We start from the raw sequence: 23,884 nt of genomic DNA on the forward strand, positions 1-23,884 counted from the left end.
TTCTTAACTATTATTGGTTAATGTGCATTCGGCGTGTTCTCCAATTCTGGTTAATTAATTATCGAATAACCAGCCCAGGAATTGATCAACGCACGTTGCAAGAAAAATTCGTCGTTTGTCCTAAGATTTTTATAACTTTCGATTGAAAAACAAAATCATACATCTGCCCATGGCACTGGCAACCAACATGAAATGTTTTTATTCGCTTGAAATGTTTTTAATATAATAAAAGGTACATGTAGTATTGCCTTAAACTACGCCCTAAATGATTATTACTTCACTCATTTATCGCTACTATTGTTTTATTTTGAATTATTATTCACGCTACGATTACGTCTTTCCTCTTTTATTATAACTACGTGGAAGCAAGTTGGCTATATTTTACTTAATGAGCCTTATCATATGCATTTTTATTGCTCTATTTGATCTTTTAATTTAACTCTTTTCATCTTTAAGCTACAGCCTCACTGGGACATATATTGCCGTTGAAAGATTTATGTAAAATTTTTTACATATTTAAACTTTGTATTTGATTATTGTGATGAATAAATTTCAGTGTTTCAGATGAGGATTTCATGGAGTCAACAATTTCCGTAACTTAACATTTTATCACCTTATTCAATTTCCATTTCCGGTGAAATATTTAATCTAATCTTTATTTATCCACATGGGAAAGAAGAATATTTGACTATTTATTCTGTTTCCGCCAATTTCGGAGCAGGATTTCAAAGCGTTCATAAATCATAAATGAATTCGCAGTACAAACTGACAGAAATGTATTAAAGCGCCAATTGTAAAAACCGAAAAAGTTGAAAAAAATGCACTAGCAGCTATCAGAATGCCCGCAAAATGTGTAAACTACGGAAAATTACTAAATTAGAAAATATAACTCGATTCCCTCAGCATATTTCTCTTCTGTGCATTTCAAAAAAAAACCTGAAATGGGGAAGGGAATTCACCAACTACCGTGCGGGAAGATTCGCTTCAGATCCGGTGGGTTTGAACTTAATATTACGAATTCATGAAATCGTGCGAGTGTCAGAGTTACCTACATGCATTTTTTGGCTATTGCTAGTTGCTGTATTATGGCCTCACCGGAGGGACATTTTGTTTCTTGCTCTGCGTTTCCAGCCATTTTCGTATATGGCGGAAAATCAGTCATGACTCACATCATACGTTCCGTCCGCGATAATCAATAAACCGGCGAGCTACGGCCGACTCCTGCTTTAAGCGTAGTAGGCCACTACCCCAGGCGGAAGGGTTTTGTTTATCATAGCTTTAGTGCGCTTATAATTGCTTTCACCCAGATCGAATAGTCGAAAAGAGTGTACGCTTTCAACAAAAGAAAATTCGTGAATGTATTATTCAATGAAGCTGACCTTCCCCTTGAACATGGAGAATAATGAAGGGATCTGTAAATATCAAGCCGGAAGCCTGCAATCGTAATGGAAGTAACGCATGATAACAAAGGGCGAGCGGTAAGCCTAGAATTCCGTTCTAAAATATTTGCGAATTGAACGTTTTATTACATTTATTCAGCTCTGTGATACATTTCGATGTTCAACAGAGAACATCGCATGCTTGTTGTTGTAAGGTAGTAGAGTATTGTTAAAGTCAAAGATTTCCTGGGACAAATCTAAGCAGGAGTCTTATACGTAATATTTCAGTCCCCATTTTAGTACCGTCTGTCCATATCCCCACCTGGGTCGATAAAAAATACTCATGTCAAAGGGGGACGGCGCACTTGGTTACACCTACCAGCTGCCATCAAGCAGTTGGAATATAAGGATACGCAATGGACTCTCACAGTTCAGCGACCTGTTCAGTGAATTCAACAAATACATTGCACCAGCCTACCATCACGATCGTTGCGAAAGGTTAGTGGAATTGATTAAGGGAATGAAACTGCAACAGTGAACGCAGCTCTTAAAACTGCCCGATCCTTTTCAAACGAAAATGAAATTAAAGGTTTAAAATAAACGCTCAAGATATTTTCCTAGCAACTTGAGATATATTTGGAAGCTCATAGAAACAATCCATTTATAAAATATTTTTAAGTCGATAGCTTTAAAAACATGCGAAAAATGTTATGCTCGCTTTCTTCAATTCAAATTCAATTCTGTTACCTATGGTTTCCTTTTAAAGTGAAGGGTTGAAATACTCGAAAAACATTATTCATATTCAGTAAAAATGTACCTAACAGAAGTTACAAGAAAAGGGATTAAATTAGCTGATAAAAATATTGTTGCTTTAAATATGCCGTGACCATTAATGAAATCTTCATTGTTTCCAGATCCGTTCAAATGCGCCTTTATTCAATGCACAAAAGGGAGTTTGTCATGGTGTTTGTTGCATTCTTTGCATGCTTTGGTTTGGCGGTGTTCATTGGATTAGCAGGTAAGTAAAAATGCCGGTATAAATTAATACACATTTTATGTATAGTAATTGCTTAGTTATTAATGCATTGTGATAATACTGAGGCCAAAGTATAAACAAATTTCAAATTTTAACTTGAATGCTTTCTTGTGCTACTTTCCACACTTTCCACTTTTTTCATGCTCATTTATTTAAAATTCAAATAATGTGTTATATAGAAAAAGTTTGTCCATTGAAACCACTATGATTATTTAATGTTGTGATACGAACCATGATTTTGTTACGCAAATTTAAGGGATAAGAGAAAAGAATGAAGTTTGAAATATTTAAATAAAAAAGTTACAGGTTTTTCCAGTTTACGAGTAGCTACCGCCGTGAAAAATGTGGGGAGTCCTTAAGAAAATATAGATATGTGGTGATATTGTTTGGCACAAAAACAATGAGCTGCTGTAGCATATTGTTTTTGCAGAAATCTGACTACCTAGGATCACACTGAATTTCAAATCTGAAAACAGTATTAGTTTTCACACAGGTTCATAGACAACTTAACAATAATAAATAGTCGTACATCAGGCTATATTCTATTATTATTGTACTTAAAAAAATTGCAACATATCTTTTAAGTACATAACACACAAACAAATTTATCCATATTTAAAATCTATTAACCCCACCTAGAACCAGTATGGCCCAGCAGGATACTGGGTAAATCCCAGTGGGCCGGTGCCTGCATGGGCCAATCTGGTAGTCCACATTTGAGATGTACCCTCAACTGCATTAAAAATGTTTAAGGAAAGGTTTGATTGTAATATTATACATTAATTTCACTCTTACCTTTCCATATGTTATGTGATATCATTCTGGGCTTACTTGACATCTTTGGTAGTAAGAACTCAGCTATTATAAGTAATAAATAGTGCAATGTGTCAAGTACATTTTGACTTTCCTGAATACATGGAAATTAAATACCAGGAATGAAAGTATGTGGAGTTTCATTTTAGGCGTAAACATAAGGGTTACGCTGTGATTTGAAGATTTATAATTGCAAAATATATGGTGAACTAAGTGTTAATACTGTACAATGCAACCTCACAGATTATAAACCTAAAATCCAGACCTTCTATCCTAATAACTTGGGTTCCAACATGAGAGAATACAGAAGTTTAACTCACAGGACTGGCAATAGAAAATGCATTGATATAATTTCAGCGATATATACTGAATTAAAATCCAATTAGAAACTTCATAGGACACATTTTTTAAAAAACAAAATCAAAATACTTGAAGATTTTTAGTGACTGATTAAAAGTTTTAGCTTCCAAGATTTAATCAATAACAAATATATCATGTTGTGAATTTAGAGTTTAATTCAAAACCCTTCACCTTTTCAAACAGTTCTGTCAACAAATAACATTAGACAATGCAAGTAAATATGATTAAAAACAAAAATATATTATTAGGTATGTAGATTTAAACATGGAATTAACATTACAACTGTAGATACCAATGGATTATTAGACTCCAGCAGTGATGTTTTCTATGTCAGTTTTGCCTGTACATCTCATATGTGCCCACCCATTTGCCTAAAACTTTGTGTGTGCATTGGCTGGAATAAAAGAATAAAAAAATGAATTTTGTTAACCTTTACTGACTATATAAATGTGAAAGCCATTGATGTTATCACAGATCTGGTGCAAAAGAAAGAATCTCCAAGAACTTTAATGGTATTTAAATTTGAATTTCCAATTGTTCAAATGGTAGCCTGGGATTATTACTATCATTTACCCAGCTACAATTTGTTCCCAAGTACATAAATAGTGCACATTTGAAAAATAAAATGAACCTTGTGAAAAAGCCATTGCCTACAATAATAAATTAGTCAAATCTAGTTTATTAATTAGTATCTCAATAGTATGAATATATTTAGATTATGTTTTAAATTTCTTCTCAGATAAATTGATGAAATTTTAAATGTTGACAGTGAATCTCCCGCTTTAGCAGGAAGGGCTCAGGCATGTATGCCCTTAGCTTCTGTTTAGTACAGCTATCATTACTTATTTATGCTTTCTTCATAAAACTATGAGCAATGAAATATTTGTTTGTTGTTCACGCATTTATGATTCTTTTAAATTTCTATTCTCCCTTCTATTTACTAAATTTTGACATGGTGCATCTGATTTTAAACTTAGTCATGTGTTTTCATGCAATGAAATAGTGGTTATTTAAGGAGGACTCTTTATTTCCATAATACCCTTCACTGTACTTTTTAATGTTCCTCTTTGATTATTTAAGTATATATTTGGAACTTTAGAAATTGAAGAATGTAATTTTAAATTGGACTCAATATTAAAAGAGACTATCACTTGCAATTATTTCTCTTGACAAACTAATGTTTTTAATTTCAGAGTAACAGAATTTATATTGTAATGCCATTGTAGCACAAGAATTCATGAAAAAATAAATTTAATCTTGAGTTTCTTATGTAGGTATAGAAAATGGAGAGACATCATTGCTCATTAAAACATCAATAAGCTACAAATTTCAGGGGGAAAACTGAGTCGTTCAGCAATCTTAAATTACTATTGATCCTTCCTCCCATTTAATTCTACATGTACATCTATGTATTTTCATGGACATGGCTTATGTTATTTTTTCAAATGACCTAATACTAAAATTCTTATATGAGAAACTCTTCCTGTGATAATGAGATACCCTTCAAGTCTCTTTTTCATATATGTAGGCCTTTCAATAAAGAGATCACAAATTATTTACTTGAAAAAAGAATTTTAAATTTGTTACATGGTTGGTTTAATGGGTAATGTATATGTGGTACAAGTTTCATTGATCTGACCATAGTATTGGGTAAGCATCAGTAATTGCAATTTAAAACATGCTCAACTTGACAATGGCAATGATAGAGCTGCTGCATTGCCATTTCATTGCTGCATTGAAAATTTGGTTTTGCTCAAATAAATCATCCGCCAAGGCCTAGGTGATGCTACAGGAGGGTCATGAAGTTCGCTCTGTCCCATAGTGCAGCTAGAAGATGATTTAAATTGTTTAAATAGGACGATAAATTACAAAGGATGGTGGACCCTTATTGAAATAGACATTAACAATGTTGCTGCCATTATGTAAGAAGACCATGGAATAATATAAAGTGCACTTCCAGAAATATGGATAACTGAATTGGGTGGCACCCACAAGTTGTTAACAGAAAAATTGCACATGAGGTGCCTATGTGGGTGGTGCGTCCCCCAGAAGAACCACAATTATCTCACTAAAACAAATGTGAGATGTGTTCTTCATCCTCCCTCAAGTCCAGACCTAATCTCATGTGACTTTTTCCTGTTCCCATATCGAGAGGAATGGCTTTGCGGAAAGTGTTTTTCATTATCAAATGCCGTGGTATATGAACTGAGCATATTTCTATTTGCAACATCTGCCACTGATGCAATACTGGAGTTAGCCAAAGAAACTTGTACCACATATGCATAACACATATGACTCACAGTATTACATAAAATGTAATTTCTGTACAATAAATCTTGCAAATTGAAACATTGTGATCACTCTTTATTGGACTGTCCTTGCAGTAATACCAATACTAAACTTTTCCCTTGCCATTGTTAGTTGTTTCTGGGCCAAAAAAATATTTAATCTCATTTTAGGTCCTAAAGTCTCCATACTAGCAAAGACTGGCTTATTAGTTGGAGTTCTGAAACAATGTCATTAATCATTGATTGGCTCTGTTTTGCTCCTTATCCTAAGAATGACAGCATATGCCACAATAATATAATGACAGATAGCAATGGGGATTTTGGTGAGGTTATTAAGGTGCCACAATGAAGTAGCTCTGGGAATATGAATGCCTGTCTCCAACTTTCTCCCTCCACAAAAATAATATGCAATGTGTGAAGCACAATGTTGCATCATTTACGCTCTTTTGAAAATATATTTCATGCTTTCCATTTGGATAGTGACTCTAGAGTCTTTTCCTATGTAATTAACCCTAATTTACATTTTCCTTGATTATTAAGTTGCAAAAAACTGGCTCAGGTTTTTTAGAAATGTCCCATTGTATTAAATACACAAAAACCTAGTATTTGTCCACATTTAGCTTTAATTTTGATAATGGTTTCCACTATTTATTGTCAGCTCAAAACTTGAACTTGACAGTGGGGGCATTAGGCATGGAAAAATAATAGACATTAGTTTATTTTTTTTTATATATAAAATATATATGAAACACTACGTGAAAGTAATATTGAAATAATAATAACAATAGTAAAAAGTTTTTCATATTTTAAAGCAGACCAGAATTGTTATCTTGAAATAATGTCTGCACAAATGCTTATAGAGGTAACAAAAAATTGGCGCATGGAAAACTGGATGTATCACTTAAAATTCTTAGGCAAAGTAAGTGGGAAAATGAGAAGAAATGACAGTTACTATTATTTATTGAATGTTTTCATATATAAGTAATTTATAATATTTTACCTTGCAAAATGAAGCCTAGGCCCAATATGGATTTCATGCCAAGATATGTGATTAATATTTTTGGGGTTTTAGACTATTATGTGGTCTAATATTATTGTGACTTGATATTACTGACAGCTTATAACACAATTATTGAAGATACAAGCACAAATTTGTCAATTAATTATACACTTAAAATGAGAGACACTTATGCACTATCTTCAAAATCAATAATAAAATTTCTCTTTTTCTAACAGGTCCCCCTATAACCAGTACCTCAGAACAGAAATCTTCTAAACTACTACCAAAACTAAATGGCACTGATATAGCAACTGGCCCATTTATTATGAAAACTCCGGCTATGTCAACATATAGTCAGCAATTATGGGTGATAGCTAAAGTTGCAACAGAAAACAAAGATGGTATTCCACATTTTATTGCAGTATTTCTGAATGAAACAGTACTTGCTCAAGTAACCTGGTCTAATTTCTTTAAAATTTTATTACAGATGAAACATATGATAAAAGTTTTCACGTTAGTGTAACCATTGAAGGCATCACAGCAGATCATAAACCTGTTACAGTATTAAGAGGAGACCAGGCCCATAATAGGTAATTCCAATGATATACAGTTTGTTAGAGGCTCAATAACCCTGTCATTAAATTCACTATATATATATATATATATATATATATATATATATATATATATATATATATATATATATATATATATATATATACATGGGGACATTGTAGTCCATGAGTCCATGGGTAGAGCATTGCTCTACTGACCAGACAGCCCAGGTTTGATTCCTGCATATGCCTCTCTGTGTACCCTCAGCTTCGCCTGAGCTGTGTGATTTTTCGGGTACCAAAACTATCTGGGAAATGATAGTTGGCATAGAGAAAGGATCTGGCTGCCTTACCCTAATGTGTGACTTTCATATGCCATTGGCTTTAGTATAAGGCGAATTCTACAGAGACCTACCAAACCAATCTTACTGATTTGTTCATGGTTTATACATATATGTGTGTATATACACAATAACTTATGTTAACAAAGAAAGGACCCTCATAAATATTATATGACTGGTATCTATTAGATGTTTTGATAGTAAGGCCACCACTTTCAGAGGCTCTTTTCATTAAAAAACAATTTCACATATAATACCATTTTTTTAATCAAAAAGGCTTATAGCTTTTCCATTTGTTTAATTTAAAGTTAGCATCAGGGGTTAATTACGTATATAATTGGCTAACTGTTATTATCATAGTACAATTATTATAAAAAAAGGATTGTGCTACATTCAGGATTGTGCCTGTGGAAAGGCTTTCCCTACTTTCTCCTCTCTGCTTCATCACCTTGGGAGGGATTACAGGTGACATATTTTGGAGATTTGAAAGGGGAAACATGGAGTTGCTTCAAATGCATTTCCTACAAAATAATACATCTGATTTTGCTTTGTGAAAATGTATACTATCTATGCAAAAAGAATAAACTTCTCTATAGATGATCACATTTCATTTAATATGAACAGACCATTGTTTTGACAACTTATGTCCTTTAGAATGGGACAAGTGATCAACACCAAAGCTAGTATGCAAGGTTTGTGTTAAAGGTATCGGTAATAATTTTTTTTATGTGCACGTGAAGTGCTGAATTCAGGCTGTCAGTTAAGTGTGGGCATGATTGCAGATGAGATTGCGATGATAAGATGACAGTGAATTACTGATAATTTGATGATGCGAATGATCTGCGCTAAAGTCAACCTGAAAGTCTTGACGGATGACCAAGAGCAGAGTCGAGTGCCTGCTTGCAAAGATCCTCTGCAACGGTGATTCCCCAACCCCTCATGGTCCTAACTTGGCACCTGCAGACTCTTTTCTATTCTCAAAAGTGAAATCCTCCCTCAAAGAACACTACCATGGGACCCTAAGTGCCCTCAAAGAAGCTGGTATGCACACCCTTAAGGACCTTCCAGAATCTGCTTACCTGGGAGCCTTTAAGTTGTACAAAAGCCCCTGGAAAAAGTGCGTTGAGGCTCAAGGGATGTACTTTGAAGAATTTGAGGCATTGTAGCAATATCTGAAGTAATTCAATTTTTCCAAACTTTCCCTATACCTTTTATACAAACCATGTATTTTAAATTGCAGATAGAAAATTAACAGAGTCATTTATTCTGTTATCATGGTTATTATCTGGTTTTACAATGAAATGAAATTTCATGAATATGTACATATGCCTACATACAGGCATATATTTTATAAACAAACACAGTAATCAACCTGAAGGTCAGTTTGATAGGTGAGGATAGAGCTTGCCCAGTACAAGCCCTGTAGTAAGCCCTGAGGCATGTGAAAATTTCACATCAGGGTGAGGGGGGTAGATCCTTTCTCTGTGCCACCTGTGGTTTCCAAAAAAGACCCAAAACTCAAAAAATTACCAAGTTTGGGTTAAAGATGATGGTGTCCAGTGGGAATTGAACCTGGGCTCTCCAGTTCTCAGAGCTCTGGGCCCTCCTCTACCCCCTGGACTACCATGACCTAGTTGACTGGTAGTCCAGGGTGTGGAGACTGGTACTTGACTGTTTGACTGATTAAGTCTTGCTAGTTTCCATGATTCCCTGAAATTACTTTTGCTATATTTAGCATCATGAGAGAGATGTCATATTAGAGTAAATTTATCCAATTTTTTTATTTTGAAAGGCAAAATTGCATGATGCCTTTTGGTGCAGGTTGGACCTTCGTCATTCATCATTGTACTGTTCACCACCACCTGTACTTGCTAATTACAGTTTAATGGAAACTCTGATTCTAATCATTATCATAGATATATGCATCTGAGCTGATAATGCATATGCAAGTTTACACCAAATATAATCTTGTACAATACATTAAAACTTTGTTTATGTTTGGCAATTAAAAAAGAAAATTTAATCTGTCAAGCAAACAGGCAAGTAGCCAGGGTAACCAGCTCTGGAATCCCAATTGCTTTGACCTCTATTGATACTGAGAACAATTTCAGGTACTTAATGCTTTCAGTGATTGGTTTCCTGTTCATAATGGCTGATTCAGAGTCATTACAATAAAATCCTTGCTGCCTGCCTGATCATATCATTGGAGAAGTAAACAAATTTATCTTTATTGCAAATATTCTCCAAGTTGCTGCTCCTTATGAAAGTATAAACTTGTCTAGGTCACGACATCTACATTGTCATCAGCAGACATGTGAAGAATTCATTGTCCTACACCTGGGTTTCCTAGACTACACACACTATATTTTAACAATCAATTTCTATGGATTAGAAAGCTTTCACCAGCGATACTCCATTAAGGAAGTGACATTTTATGTAAGTGAAAGTAAATTCATAACTAATATTAAAGATGTAATATGTTTATCTGTCAGGATTAAATTTTGCTAATTTTAATTTTTAATGAATACTTTACAGTTCAAATCATACAACCCTGCTTTCACACAAATAGAAATATGGTTTCGATTCATATTTCTAATGGGAACTTTTATTGTCACTGTGAGTACCACAGCACTATAAAATAAAATATAGATTCCAATACCATACAGCAGTACTCAAGCATTAAATAATATATTACTTACTTTATTTCAGTGTTGGTTTGCACATGCTCTTCGCATGTTTTCAATGCATGACTGGTCAATTGAGCAGAAATGGATGTCAGTATTGTTGCCACTATTATTACTATACAATGGTGAGTAATAAGGTTCTTTAAATGTAGATACTTTGTGAGATATTGAAGAGATCTGACATCACACACTTATTTCAGATCCCATATTCCCAATGACTTTTTTGGTGAACTCTTGGATTCCTGGCATGGTAGATGCAATTTTACAGGCATCATTTTTATGTGCCTTATTGCTATTTTGGCTTTGCATCTATCATGGTCTTCGTCAGGTATGATACAATGTAATGAATGTATATAATGTTGTAAAATAAGTGAACTGTGCACTGAATGTTTCTCTATTTCAGAATGAAAGGAGATTGCTGACCTTCTATGCACCAAAGCTATTTATTGTAGGTTTGTTGTGGCTTTCTGCTGTAACAATGGCAACATGGCAAGAGTTCAATGAACTACGCGATCCTACATACAGCTACAAATTGGACACTAGCAACTTTTATGTAAGCTCTTATTCATTTTCCTTGCTATTTTCACACAACACCTATTGATTGCAGTAATGGGTGAGACAAAAAATATATTTTGTCATTCATCACTTTCATGCAGTCAAACAGAGAGAATGCAAAGTTAAAGATTTTGGGAATATGGACTATTTGAAGGAAAAGAATTGGTATTTCGGATGGAATTAAGGGAGAGAGAAAGTATGGAGAGCAAAAGAGTAAATTATTGTAATGTGTAGTATGGGGTCTAAGAATATTTGTGGCATGTTAGTCAGGGTTTATGAGTACAGTAATGTGTAGTCCCAGGGTTCATCAAAAGCCTACTCTGAGCTGGTAGACTCCTACTATTACAAAGAAAATAAACATCTCTTTGAGCTCTCAACCCCACAATTGATATCTTGGCTCATTCCATTTTGCATCAAGTGCAACTTCTTTATGTTAAAATCAATTTAATATTCTTTTTTTATGAAAAGCCGACTGTAGTTAATAATTTTGACTTAATTTCCAGTAACAAGGAAATCTAACATATCTAATGTCTAACATAACTAAATGCCTTTCATCCAAATATCTAAAATTATCAACATCAGAGGGCCAGACATACTGCTTAGAACTTATCAGCTTTCTTTACCTTGTTGAATAATTCAACAGATAGATTTTGATCTGTGCAGTCTACAAAGAATGCTGGTCTAATTCTCTTGTATTTGATAACAGCAGAGTGCTGTGATGAGGGAAAGCCTCACAGCATTATACAGCACTAAGAAAGTTCCAAGGTGGATATTTTTTGGGAGAATGTCTATGCTCTTAATTTTTCAGTTCCAGCTTCTACACTTGCATACATTTCTCTCTCATATTTTTTTATATATTATCCCATTTACTCATTCATTCATTTGCCAATAATTTAAGGTTTAAATTTAATATGAAGCATTCCATACAATTTCCATTCCAAACCATTTTCCCAACAAAGTTCAACAAAATCCAAGTTCCAAAACCATTTTCTACAACAAAGATTAGATATGTAAAGTTTAAAATAGATCTACCTCATGGCAAGGATGTCTTTGAATTGCATGATGTTTGTAAGCATTATTGGTGAAGACAAATGAGACGTGGTTTACCGAAGAATTTGGAATGTATCAGGGAAATTCAGAAAAAAAATGTCATTTTATCTGTAGGTGCCATGGGTTTGATGGAAAAAATTCCAAATTCCTTATTAGGCAATAACATTTCATTGGCACCAGTTTAATAAACTTTTGTGGTAGAAACTATTCCAGATTTTTCATGCATTGTTCATGCCAATGAAATAAATCCATAACAACAGAGTTTTCAATGGGGTCCTAGGGGTTCTGGATTTGACTTACAAATTACAGTATCTCCCCAAATTGATCAAATTTGAAATTGTTTTCACCCTGTAAGGTGGATGTGAGTCGTCATGGATTGTGTGTAGTTTTTGGATGTCCATTAGAGATTATTTTTACATTAGATTAAGCTCTCATAATTCTTTTAAATTTAATATGGACATTTGTAATGATTATCATCATTACAAATCATTCATTTGTATGAATTATGAGGATTTAGATGAGGTAAGAGAGAAAATAAAAAATTGTAATCATCATTCATTATCATTCATTTGTAATGAATTATGAGGATTTAGATGAGGTAAGAGAGAAAATAAAAAATTGTAAAATAGAAACCGGGCACCTTACATTTTGATTATGAAAAGGCAAGATATGTGGAATGGGAATGGAAAATGATGATAATGTCATGAATACTGTGAATTGGCTGAGGAGAAACATCATGAACAATTCTATTGAAAAGTATAATGTATTTCATTATTATTTGCATCCTGCTGACTCTTTAGCCTGTTGCCTATTTACATATCAACCCAGAATTAACCTTGATAAATGGCAGTTCTGATGATTATATTCACCCATTGCCTAAATATCATAAAAACTTACTTTGATTTTTTTTCTTTACTAAGGAAGTAAAGCACCCAAATGAGAAAGGTAATCCTACTGTGTCAGCAACAAATGATTAGGAAGTTTTGATTCTAATAAAAGCCCAACCAGTGTGCCTTTTCTTCTTCGCACTCTTCCACATTTCCATGCATCCATTTTTAACTGATGCTTCCTTGTATAGCCAGATTGCTGAAGCTGACCATTACTATTACTGCTATCGATGATGAGTTTAATTATACACAAACATGAATAAAATGCAATCAAAGAATACCTTAAGCACCATTTAATAATCTGTCAACTAACAACAATGTTCAGTCCAACTCTAGCAATCTCCCGAACATGTACCCCAGTTAATAGTGGCATTTTTTCCATTGTCAAATGTAAAAATCACATTCTCTGTAAGCTGGTGCATATTTTGTTACATATGGAAAATTCCTTGGAAGACATATGATAGCAATAAGCCTATTTAACCAAGGGGGATTCAATTAGATTAAATAAATGATTGGTGGAGAACCACTTGGGGCACTAAGGCATATTAGATCAATTGGTCCATAGTGCCAACCACCTTGAAGCCTTCTCCCACAAAGTCCTATGGCTTTACTGAAGGTCAAGACATCCTTTATGGATAAGTCCCTAATATGCCTAGGTTCTAAGAATGTTGACAATAGGCAGCAATATTGTGGCCTAGGAAGCACGTGGAATGCACATGAGATATAGGATATCCTTTACTTTATCAACATCTTGGAGAACCTATGAGCTCCAGAAAAAGTGGGTGCTACTTAAATTGATAGCAGTTGATTAGTGTTCACACCATTTTTCTTAGTTGACTTATATCAAGGGATAGCATTTGCCTGGTATAATTTGGCCCACGGAGGTGGAAATACATGTAAGCTCAAAAGAAAATTTGAAAAAGCATTATTCAAACTCAAGATAAATATTTGCCCAGGTCATATGAAATGCCTCATTTGATACAATACAATGTTTTGTGTGGTAGCCCCAACTAGGTAAAAGTTGAAAAAAAAAGAAAGAAGGAAACCTATATGCTCCTGAATCCTAGGAATGGGCCAGATAAACTCTCTTATAAAATTATATCAATTTGCCTTTGCATGAAAATATTTTTTTTTCAAACGAAACTGTCCCTATTTGCAAAAGTTTTAAAATGATATTCATGTATTCTAATGAAAGAGGCATGTCAGAAAATAACACAAGTTACTTCATGAATTATGGTCAATGGATGATTGAAAATTGGCTAGAGATATCAATGAGTAATCTGTTTATGAGTACAAATATTAGACTCATCAGCCACAATAACATTAACACCAAACATGAAAAACATGGTGATATTGCAAAGATTTAAGGGTTACTTAATCCTGTACCAGGAATACGGGATTACCAGTTCAGCTTATGTGTAAATATGTCCACTCATTCAAATATCAAACAAAGCCATTCCCAATGGTACTTTATGGAATTTTCCACACCAGTGGTGACCAAATGTTACACACAATTGACACACTACTGGGACCTCACTGATGCTGTAGGGGACCCCATTAAGGAACACCTAGTAGCTTGCATTCACATGTCCTGTGGTTGTTTACAGGAAATTAATCCCACCAGAAAAAATTAGGGGTTGAAAAGCAATAGAAGGCTTTACTGGAGTCTTCAGAGGAGTGCATAAAGGAGCAATCAGTTCACAAGCATAGGGGAGGGTTTTCTGCAAACTCAGTTTCATGCAAGGAAAGAGTTCATATTCACACAGACACACACATTTCAACGAAGGGTAGCATGGAAGATCCCATACATTAGGGATATAGTTTCCTGAAAAATCACTTCACCTGCTATTCCTTTGTTTTCCACATTTGATATTAACATTTTTACAACCATTGGAGTTTTTATTCATTACTGTTAATTTGGTTAAGGTTTTAGGGCTTAAATAATATGATAATTGAGTAATATGTTGCTTCGATTAATGTATTACTTAGCTGCGGTGAAACATTAACTAAGATAAGAGTATGATCATAGAGACAATATTTTGAATGAAGGCTTTTGCAGCATTGACAAGTGATATAGTTGCTTCTCAGAAGCTGCTGAAGAGTCATTGGGAAATGCATCCAAGTGTGTGCATACACCATCAGAAATACTGAATTGTCTCGGGTTTGACAACCTATTTGCTCATGTGAGTGGCTTAATTCCTTCCCTACTGTCCTTGGTCAGTCATTACCCTGTCTTACAGTGATTGGATCGTTTACCCAATGGCTAAGACTGTCTCCAGCTCGACTTTAGGCATGGAAATACTCTTATATCTACGCATTCTTATGCCTAAGATCAAGGCATAGAAACAGTAATAGTTGCAAGGTAAAAACTTCAATTAATACTGAAACCTGTTGGATTAGGGTATTTTGAAGAACAATGGTAAACACACTTGCTTTGCATGTGATGATTTCTCAATCAAATTAAAAATAACTAATTTATAGTAAAATTCAATAACTGGTAAATGCATAACATGTGCAAACCTTTTGATGCTCTATTCTTGTTAGTTATACTATGGGTGCATGCAAATTAATGAAGATTTCAGATTGCATAATTAAAAAATCTAGTTGTTCAGTGATATTAGAACTTTTTGGGGTTATTTGACTTTTACTCATTGGAAATTAGTAGGTGATTCAAATAACACTTCCATAAATAAAAGGACAAATTATAGTCGCATATGATTAAAAATCTCTAAGGTATCATGTTGCCTGAAGAAAGTTGAATTATACATGCTGTGCTGGCTTGATAATACTCTTATTAGGTTTACAGGTTATCTCATAAGGGAGATTAACTCCTGTCATCATCAAAATATCATGAAACTGAACTAACATGTATTTGTGCCTTGAAAACAGTCGTTAATTTTTGGAACTATGGCCAATGTTAACTTTTAAGAGTGGGGAATACTAAAACAATGTTTATTTGGCATTAAGAAGATAGTGCAACATTAATATGGTGTCACATATTCCCAGTGAAAAAAAATCTTGGAGAATATAGCTCTTGTTATAAACAGCAGTGATTTCCTTTGAGAATAGAAATGACTTAGATAGCAATCACATCATTTTGACACAAATATGATGCAATAAAAAAGTCAATTGTCGGCAAGGCATCACTTATGGTGACTTAAAAATGATATCACCTTGAAATCATTAACAACTAACAATTGAATTCAACCCAAAGGTTACTTTTATAGGCGAGGGTAGAGCTCACCATGTACTAAGGATTGTGAAATTCACACATAATTGTAGGGTGGCCATTTCATTTTCCTATCAAACCTAAGGTTTCCCAAAAAAGATTTGGCAACTGAAAATTCATGCAGCTTGATTGAGGGTTGGCTGAGAGAACTGAGGGCGTCTAGAAGCATAATCCTGAATTGAAACCAATCATCAGCTGAATGCTGTACCCACTAGTTTACAATGTCCTGATGCCTGGGTATAACTCAAGTGAATAATTTTACTTAATTATAATTAATCTATTAATCAAGAATGTTTTTCCAATTGTATTTTAGGGTTTCAAAGTTTTCTTTTTCACTGTTGGAGGTGTATATTTAACCTACTTGCTATATCTCACCTTAAGAGCTTACAGTGATTTGCGATCCATGCCATATTTTGGTAAGTTTTATTTTGAATATATTTTAAATGATAGTTGTCTCTAAGAAAGTTTACAATTCTAACAACCTATCACTGCTTGTTTTTCAGATATGAGACTTAAATTTCTAACCCTTTTGATGTTGATAGTACTGTCAATCAGTATAACAATAACTGTTCTTAGGTTTGGTGTGGGAATTTTAGAAGATAATTTTGTAGCTGAATTATCTACAACATATAAAAATTCAGCAGAATTTATGTCATTTTATGGGCTGCTAAATTTCTATTTGTACACCATGGCTTATGTATATTCGCCATCCAAAACTGCAGCATATGGTAAGCACCCTTATCAATGAGTTTGCATATGAAAATCCATACCATGCTTTTAGTTTTAAGATGCCTTTGTTCTAATCAGTATTTTTTTAAATTTTTAGAATCACACATAACCAAAGATAATCCGGCCTTTTCAATGATAAATGACAGTGATGAAGATGTCATTTATGGGTCTGATGATGAAAGCAGGCAGCCTTTAAATCGTAGTCACAATGATGATGATAGTGACTAAATATCAATTTTAATTGAGATCCTACTTGTGGTAACTGTCATTTTTCATAAAATATTAAACTCGTAATGCCATTAACAAATCATTACAGGACCTAAAAATAGGCAAAATTTGAAAAATACCATAGTTAATGCCTGTTTTCTTAGTAACTTTAACACCATCAATTAAAATTTATGAGTTTAATCACAGAAACACAAAGTTATTTCATCACTTTCCACATATTCAGAGGCATTTTATCTTGATATATACAATTCCATTGAGTTGGAGTTATCTAGCTCATAAAAATTTTTTCTATTCAAAGTGACAATAATGTTATTTTTGGATTGGAATCCATTTAATTTTTGGAAGCATAGCAGAAAACAGTATGTTGTAACATGTTTGATTGTTAATCATGATAAATGTAAATATTTAAAAAATAATTTGTTCTATGTAACCAAGAGCTCAGTTAAATTTATTTTCTCTGACCTTTGTCTCTAACTGAAGCTCAAAATTAGATTTAAGGTACCTAATTCTTCAAAGGGGTAAAACACCGAAGATTTCTACTATCTCATACAAAAATGCTAACTTATTACCCTGATTTATATTCCTGTGCCTGTAATTTTACTTAACATACTAAGTTTGACAAAGGACAACATACTTTGAGTTTAACCCAAAGATCTTAGGTTCACATCCTAGTATTATGCTTAGTGAATTAATTGTGTAAAATGTTGAATGTAATTCATAAAATTTACAGTTTGGACAACTTTTAACTATGCATTCATTTTACTTTTCCTTAACTTCTACACAGAAGAGTTGAATTGATTTAAATGGACATATCATTAGCAACATGAAATTTATAATATATATTTAGTAATAATTATTCATTCCAATGCAACAATTTCAGAGCGTAAAAATCATTCGCCTTGACTGGGACTCGAACCCAGATCCCTCAATATCCGGTCGAGTGCTTTAGCCACTTAAGCTACCGAGGCGTCCTCTTAAACTCTGAAATTTTGGGGCTTTTAAAGGAAGAAAAGGATTATTTATTCTTCAATTCCTTTAAATTTTCTGTAGTTTCTACATTCACTCCTCACTGCCACTGTTAAGTATGCTCCAAGCTTATTTGCTTCAAGAAAGATTCCATGGGTGTGTGGTGATATTGTCATCTGGATATATACATGGGTTTCATTATATGCCAAATTTTTACATTATCAAAATTTACAACATTACCAGATAATACTGTACATGACTATGTGGAAAAAATCCAACCATTTTGGGTTTTAGCAAAGAAAATAAGTTGAATGGTTCTCCAACCTAAAATTGATTTTTCTTACATTTTACTAGGAAATAATCCAAGCCTCAGACTACAATTGCAGGCTGGGTGATAATGACTAAATATAGGATATATCCTGCCATGCAGATTTCTCAGGATTTTTTCCTGAGCGATCTGTACCGTAGGATATGGCATGAAAAATCACAGGGTCAAGGAAGCCAAAGGGAAATGAAAACCATAAACTAAACTGACAAAAATCCCCATTAATTGAATATTTCATGTTGTTTAATTACCTGAAAATGCAACCGTATGACATCAGCTACAAATTATTTTAGCATACAGATTTTCATTCAGTTTTTGGAGGTAAAGAATTGAAAATAAAATATTCCAGAACTTGATAAAAATGGATATTATAAAATTGCACTTAGATGTACACATAACAGTGCATTATGAGACACTCTGCTCACAGGAAAATTTGTGGAAATGAAGTATTTGATTCCCCCAAAAAGTGCATGCTACAGGAAAATTTATCACAATGGGATAAACATATCCATATCTCTAAATTGTAGAATGCACAAAGAATACAAAGGTTGATAAAGGAAATTGTTGACATGCACTGTATAAAAGCATAATATCTACAGCAACATGAAGAAGTAGGTAAGTAACAGAAAGTTAGGCACTGGGGGAAGCCCCAACTATGGCTACCCTTCACTAACGAAAATCATGATTGTTAATTTCTTGGTACTTCACCTTTGTGTGTTGATTTGTGTCCTAAAAAATGAAATTACCACTTTTGAAAACGCTCATTATTAATCGATTGCATCATGAAGAAATTAATGAGTTTGGCTTAGTAAATTAGCAAAATGCCTACCCAATCTAACAATGAAAACTAAACACTCACTAAAGTTAGAACTTAGGTTAATTTCCTGAATGAGGCTGTATAGTGAATTTTTCTAGTGTTGCTGGCATAATCATGGTAATAAATGAAATAGTATCTGCAGATGCTGGTGTTCTCCAACAAATAGGGTTAAGGTATCCAAATAGTAACCAATGCTAATAAGCACCAATATAGTACCTAGTAAAGCAAGCACACTTATAATCGAATATTAGAAATATTTAAGAATTCATGAATAATATCTTAATCAAATAGAAGGCAGGCATGCATATGCAATATTCTCATTTGGACGCAATGGATACAAGAGAACATCTATAACATGAATACTTGGTTTCTAAATACTTCAAAATATTGAGAATAACTTTATTTTTACAGTATTTCTTAGATTACACCGTTACACAACTTTTTGCCCGGAATTTCCAAATAATACTTCATGAAGATTATATTAGCTATAGTAAAATAAAACAAAGCCGAATATGACCAAAATATTACATACAAAATGTTTACATATTTATGTACCAATAGCTTTTCGATATATTACGTTGGACAAACTTAACTAAACTCTAAGATTCCACAAGAAAGAGCCACACGTCTTGATACAGTTAACTCCTGAATGCTTGCTGCCATGAATAATGTTCAGCAAGGTTTACTGGCTTGGCGCAGAATTAGGAACTGTAAGCATGAATCTACAAAAACCTTCAATGAAATGCATCACCCTGCATAATTTAATCCCTTCACGAAGAAATCTCTAACTTACTGCATTTGGTAGTAAAGTGAATTCTGACACGTGATGTAAAACGAACAAAATCTTCTTTTCACTTAAGTTTTCAAGGAAGGGACTTATATATTTCAAACAATAGGATAAGTGTATTCATTGAAATACGTCTGCCGGTGTTGGAAAAAGATTATCAAAGCCTTGGCAGCGGGCAATTTCCTTAAAATACGTAGTTTACTTAAAATTATTTCATTTACCAGGAAAACTTGTTATCGCCTAGAGTTATGCAGTGAATTTTATTATATATTTATATGTTAAATCCCATTTTTTGCAAGGTTAAATTAAATCTGAGGCAGCTCAGACGGTGAAGTTTACAAATAACGAAAATGTGGATGAACACGATACAGCAGCATTTCATAAGCCACTTCTCTTACTTGTTTTCGGTGCTCTTTTTTCTGCAACTGAGCGCAAAGGGTATCAAATTTGTCAACTTGAAATTTGGTGGCGGGAATCATGTGTTCATATAATCGTTGTTTTGTGCAATTAACACGGATGTGCAATATGCTGCATTCTACTTTATTTTATTCTTCAGGACCACCCAAGAGCCGCAAAAGGTAAGGTTTTGAATAACTTTATTTAAATAGTAAAAATTGTGTGTAGTTCCATGATAGGCACACGCTAAAAGTATTTGTGTCTTATTTAATTTTGTTGATGGTTATTGGGTTAGCGCTCTGAATCCAAGTATAAAAGGTTTTTTAAATGTTATTTCAATTTTGAATGCTGATAATAGTCTTTGCAGCCATTGATTTCATGGCAATCATTTCGATGTGATAACATTACCAATACGTCTGCACATATTGTAACTTTTTCCGTGTGTCAATATGTGATTATATCATCGATAAGGATAGCTTGTAATTGTTTCACAAAGAATGACATTTTATATCCTATCACCTCGATATTTATGTGGACATGTCAGGTCATTTATATTTCCTTTTCATTAGGTTGAGTGTTTAATTATTTTGACACTTACAAGCAAATCTAAACACTTACATTTCCACGCAAGCATTATATTATATTTAGGTATAATCATTGTTTTGAATGTTATCCTCCAAATATTCCTTGGACTAAGGTTATTAGTACGCAGGAGGTGGTGTTGTTGATAATTTATGACGGCAATGATAGAGCAGTCAACTATTTATAAATTTGACAAAGGAAATTTGATTACAACACAAGAAATGAATTTTCCCTGGTTGCCATTTGTTTGTTTCAAGAGAAAATATGTCTCTTCCGGCGGTTTCAGGGTAGTGTAATGAAAAATAAAATATGGGTTTAAAAGTTGTTTAACTTATTGAAGAACATATGCAAACTGTTCCTTTTTAGGGTTGGTAAAAACTTCATTTTTTTATTTTATGGATACTTATTCCCTTCACTAGTTTCTTCGTCACTACCCATTCCTTGCATTTTAGATTCCACCTTCATGACAGGCACATATTGTTTTATAAATGTTCCTTCATTCCTGAGACTTCAAGGTTTGTCATTTTAAGAGTCTATTTGACCACATTCACCTGTCTCAGTGCACGCCTTTCCCTCAGGTCATTTGTTTTTCTCTCAGATATCTGCTTTGTAATGTGAATGCCATCCATTCTCTTAATTTGACCAAATCAGAATAGCACAATTCTTTTGCATGTCTATTATACCATTGCATCAAAGCTACATTTTTCACCACACTCTCTCTCCCTCTCTCTTTCCAATTTATGCTACAAATGTTCTTTAAGTATTCCATACCCACTGACTTTAGTTGGTATTAATGGGTGGCATTGCATTGTAAAGTTTTGCTTCCAGACATTCCAGTAGGGAGAGGTATACTTCTGTACACTGCCACTTTTGTTTCCTTAGGCCAAAATAATTTTTTTGTACTTCCTATCCAGCCCACCATTTTTCACAATCTGCCCTGTTATATAGTCTCTTTGTCCTCAGCCAATTTATTGTATCTGTTCCCCGGTCTGTTGAAACTCTGGTGAATAAATAAATGAAATGGTTATTTCAGATGAATGATAAATACCTTATCACACTTCAACATATCATTCAATAGGGCACATGTTTGGGCATGGGGCACTTTACATGCTTAGCATCAAACTTAATTGTGGCCACATTGGTAATTTGCTTTTTTTACTGAATGCCATACACTTAAGGGCCAGATAAATGTCACTTATTAGTGTCTCATTTCCATCCTTCATTTTATTCTGCTGTAAGTACTTCTATGTTTTTTATAGGACTGTGCTGTTTGAATCTGAATTATTGCTCCCTCTTGTCTCCCTTGACAAAGTCTAGGACCTTGTCCTGTTGGAAGAGTTTTTTACAAGGAAGGTCATTTCTATCATTGCGCTGTTTGATTCCTGCATTCACCATGACTTTTGTCCCTACCCATCCCTCCCCATCCCTCCCCACCTTTACTCCATCTCTTTGATTTCGCTTGCTCCTTGGTTTGTGTATCAATTTATATCAAAATCCACTTCTTTGTCCTTTTATGGTTCATAATTTCCAGCAGGTTCTTAACAAATGTGTAGATAGTCTCTGATTACTAAGCAACTAATTCTATTGTCACTTTACATTGTCTTCCTCTGTCTCACTATCAGAAACTAATCTTTTGGTAGGATACTATGGCAAGGAGTGAGGCTTTGTCTACAGAAATATTCCCAAGGTGTCATTGCTGTCCTTCATCCTACAACATCCTTCTCTCCAACATCCTTCTCTTCAACATATCAGTGCACGTGGGTTTCTGGTAGATGTTGAATTCCAAGGAAGTGTTGTATTGAAACATTTATAGATATAGCAAGTTTAAGTCGCACTTGTTTGGTAATCTGAAATTTGAATTTATGGAAGGATTGATGGAGTACAAAAAGTTAAGAGAGGGGTTTATTTGTCTTGGTGTTCAATTCCATATGCAGAAAACATTGATATATCATTGCCAGGAGATAATATTTTTAGTGGGAGTGAATTAATCACGGAACAATATGGATTCAAAGAAAACCATGAAGGTTTCTAACAAGGTCAGGGATAGCTGGGAACCCATGTCAGGCCCATCAGGTTGTGCATAGAACTTGTTGAAAAACAGAAAATAATTTTGTAGAGTACTGGGTGTCAATAATTCATAAAGTTTACTGATTGCAGATGGAAGAGGGTTCTTTTTGGTGTATGTATAATCTGACAGATGAAGAATTTCTTTAAAAGGAACTCTTGTTGATAGATTCTTTAGATTAAAAATTTGCATCATATTGTGTTGATATTTTATAGACTTGACTATTAATTGGATTCAATTTATATGGGCTTTTAAAATGGCAACTTTCTCGAAATAACAGCCCTCACCGCTTTGGTGGATGTATATTGTTCTGCTATTTTTGCCTTAAAATTGCAAGTTAACCATTCCAGAACAATTCTTCTAAATTATTACTTCTTTAATGTTGAAACGTTTTGTCATTAAAATTCTCTAGAATGGGAGAATGAGGCTGAGCAATTATGAACTGGATCAAGCCAACCTCACTTCGTTATTGATTTTGATTTTATTCTTGTCAATGCAATGCAATCAATGTTCCTAGATACGAAGGTAGGCTGGAAACACATGCCTTTAGATCACAAACTAAATGAACTTCAGAAGCACTCCTGGTGGCTTGTGGAAGTAACATTCCCCCTTAACATGCATGCGCAGGTTTGAGGTCGTTTCATTCAGCCAGTGCATTTCGAGAAGCGGAAGTATGGAGATGTGTTCTAGTGCTATGTCAATGCAAGTTAAACAGTGTGCTGTTATCGAATTTTTAATTACTGAAAAAGTGACTCCTACTGAGATTCATCGTCTTTAAAGGCTGTTTATGCTGACGATGCTGTTGATAGGTCT

At 33.9% G+C, this 23,884-nt stretch overlaps 1 protein-coding gene across 2 annotated transcripts; it reads left to right on the plus strand.

Moving 5' to 3' along the window:
* Nucleotides 1-1,201: 1,201 nt before the first annotated feature.
* Nucleotides 1,202-17,879, plus strand: LOC139686081 (transmembrane protein 181). Of its 2 annotated transcripts, none has more exons than XM_071583207.1 (13): nt 1,202-1,478; nt 1,668-1,877; nt 2,294-2,397; nt 7,113-7,277; nt 7,364-7,466; nt 10,054-10,207; nt 10,307-10,387; nt 10,481-10,580; nt 10,656-10,783; nt 10,859-11,008; nt 16,490-16,592; nt 16,680-16,904; nt 17,003-17,879. In XM_071583207.1, the coding sequence occupies exons 2-13, from the start codon at nt 1,723-1,725 to the stop codon at nt 17,131-17,133; spliced, it is 1,599 nt and encodes a 532-aa protein (XP_071439308.1). In that variant the 5' UTR covers nt 1,202-1,478; nt 1,668-1,722; the 3' UTR covers nt 17,134-17,879. The 2 variants fall into 2 exon arrangements, with proteins under 2 accessions (XP_071439308.1, XP_071439309.1); XM_071583208.1 differs by lacking the exon at nt 1,202-1,478 and adding an exon at nt 1,487-1,594.
* Nucleotides 17,880-23,884: the final 6,005 nt, after the last annotated feature.

This window comes from Hetaerina americana, unplaced genomic scaffold (assembly GCF_022747635.1).
Source record: "Hetaerina americana unplaced genomic scaffold, ioHetAmer1.1.p SCAF_13, whole genome shotgun sequence".
Lineage (NCBI taxonomy): Eukaryota > Metazoa > Arthropoda > Insecta > Odonata > Calopterygidae > Hetaerina > Hetaerina americana.

Bases quoted from the DNA above. Each gene is read 5' to 3' on its own strand.
- LOC139686081 (XM_071583207.1), top strand. From the start codon at position 1,723: ATGTCAAAGGGGGACGGCGCACTTGGTTACACCTACCAGCTGCCATCA. The intron at 1,878-2,293 runs GTTAGTGGAATT...CATTGTTTCCAG, and splicing joins CATCACGATCGTTGCGAAAG to ATCCGTTCAAATGCGCCTTT. The intron at 10,581-10,655 runs GTGAGTAATAAG...CACTTATTTCAG, and splicing joins ACTATTATTACTATACAATG to ATCCCATATTCCCAATGACT.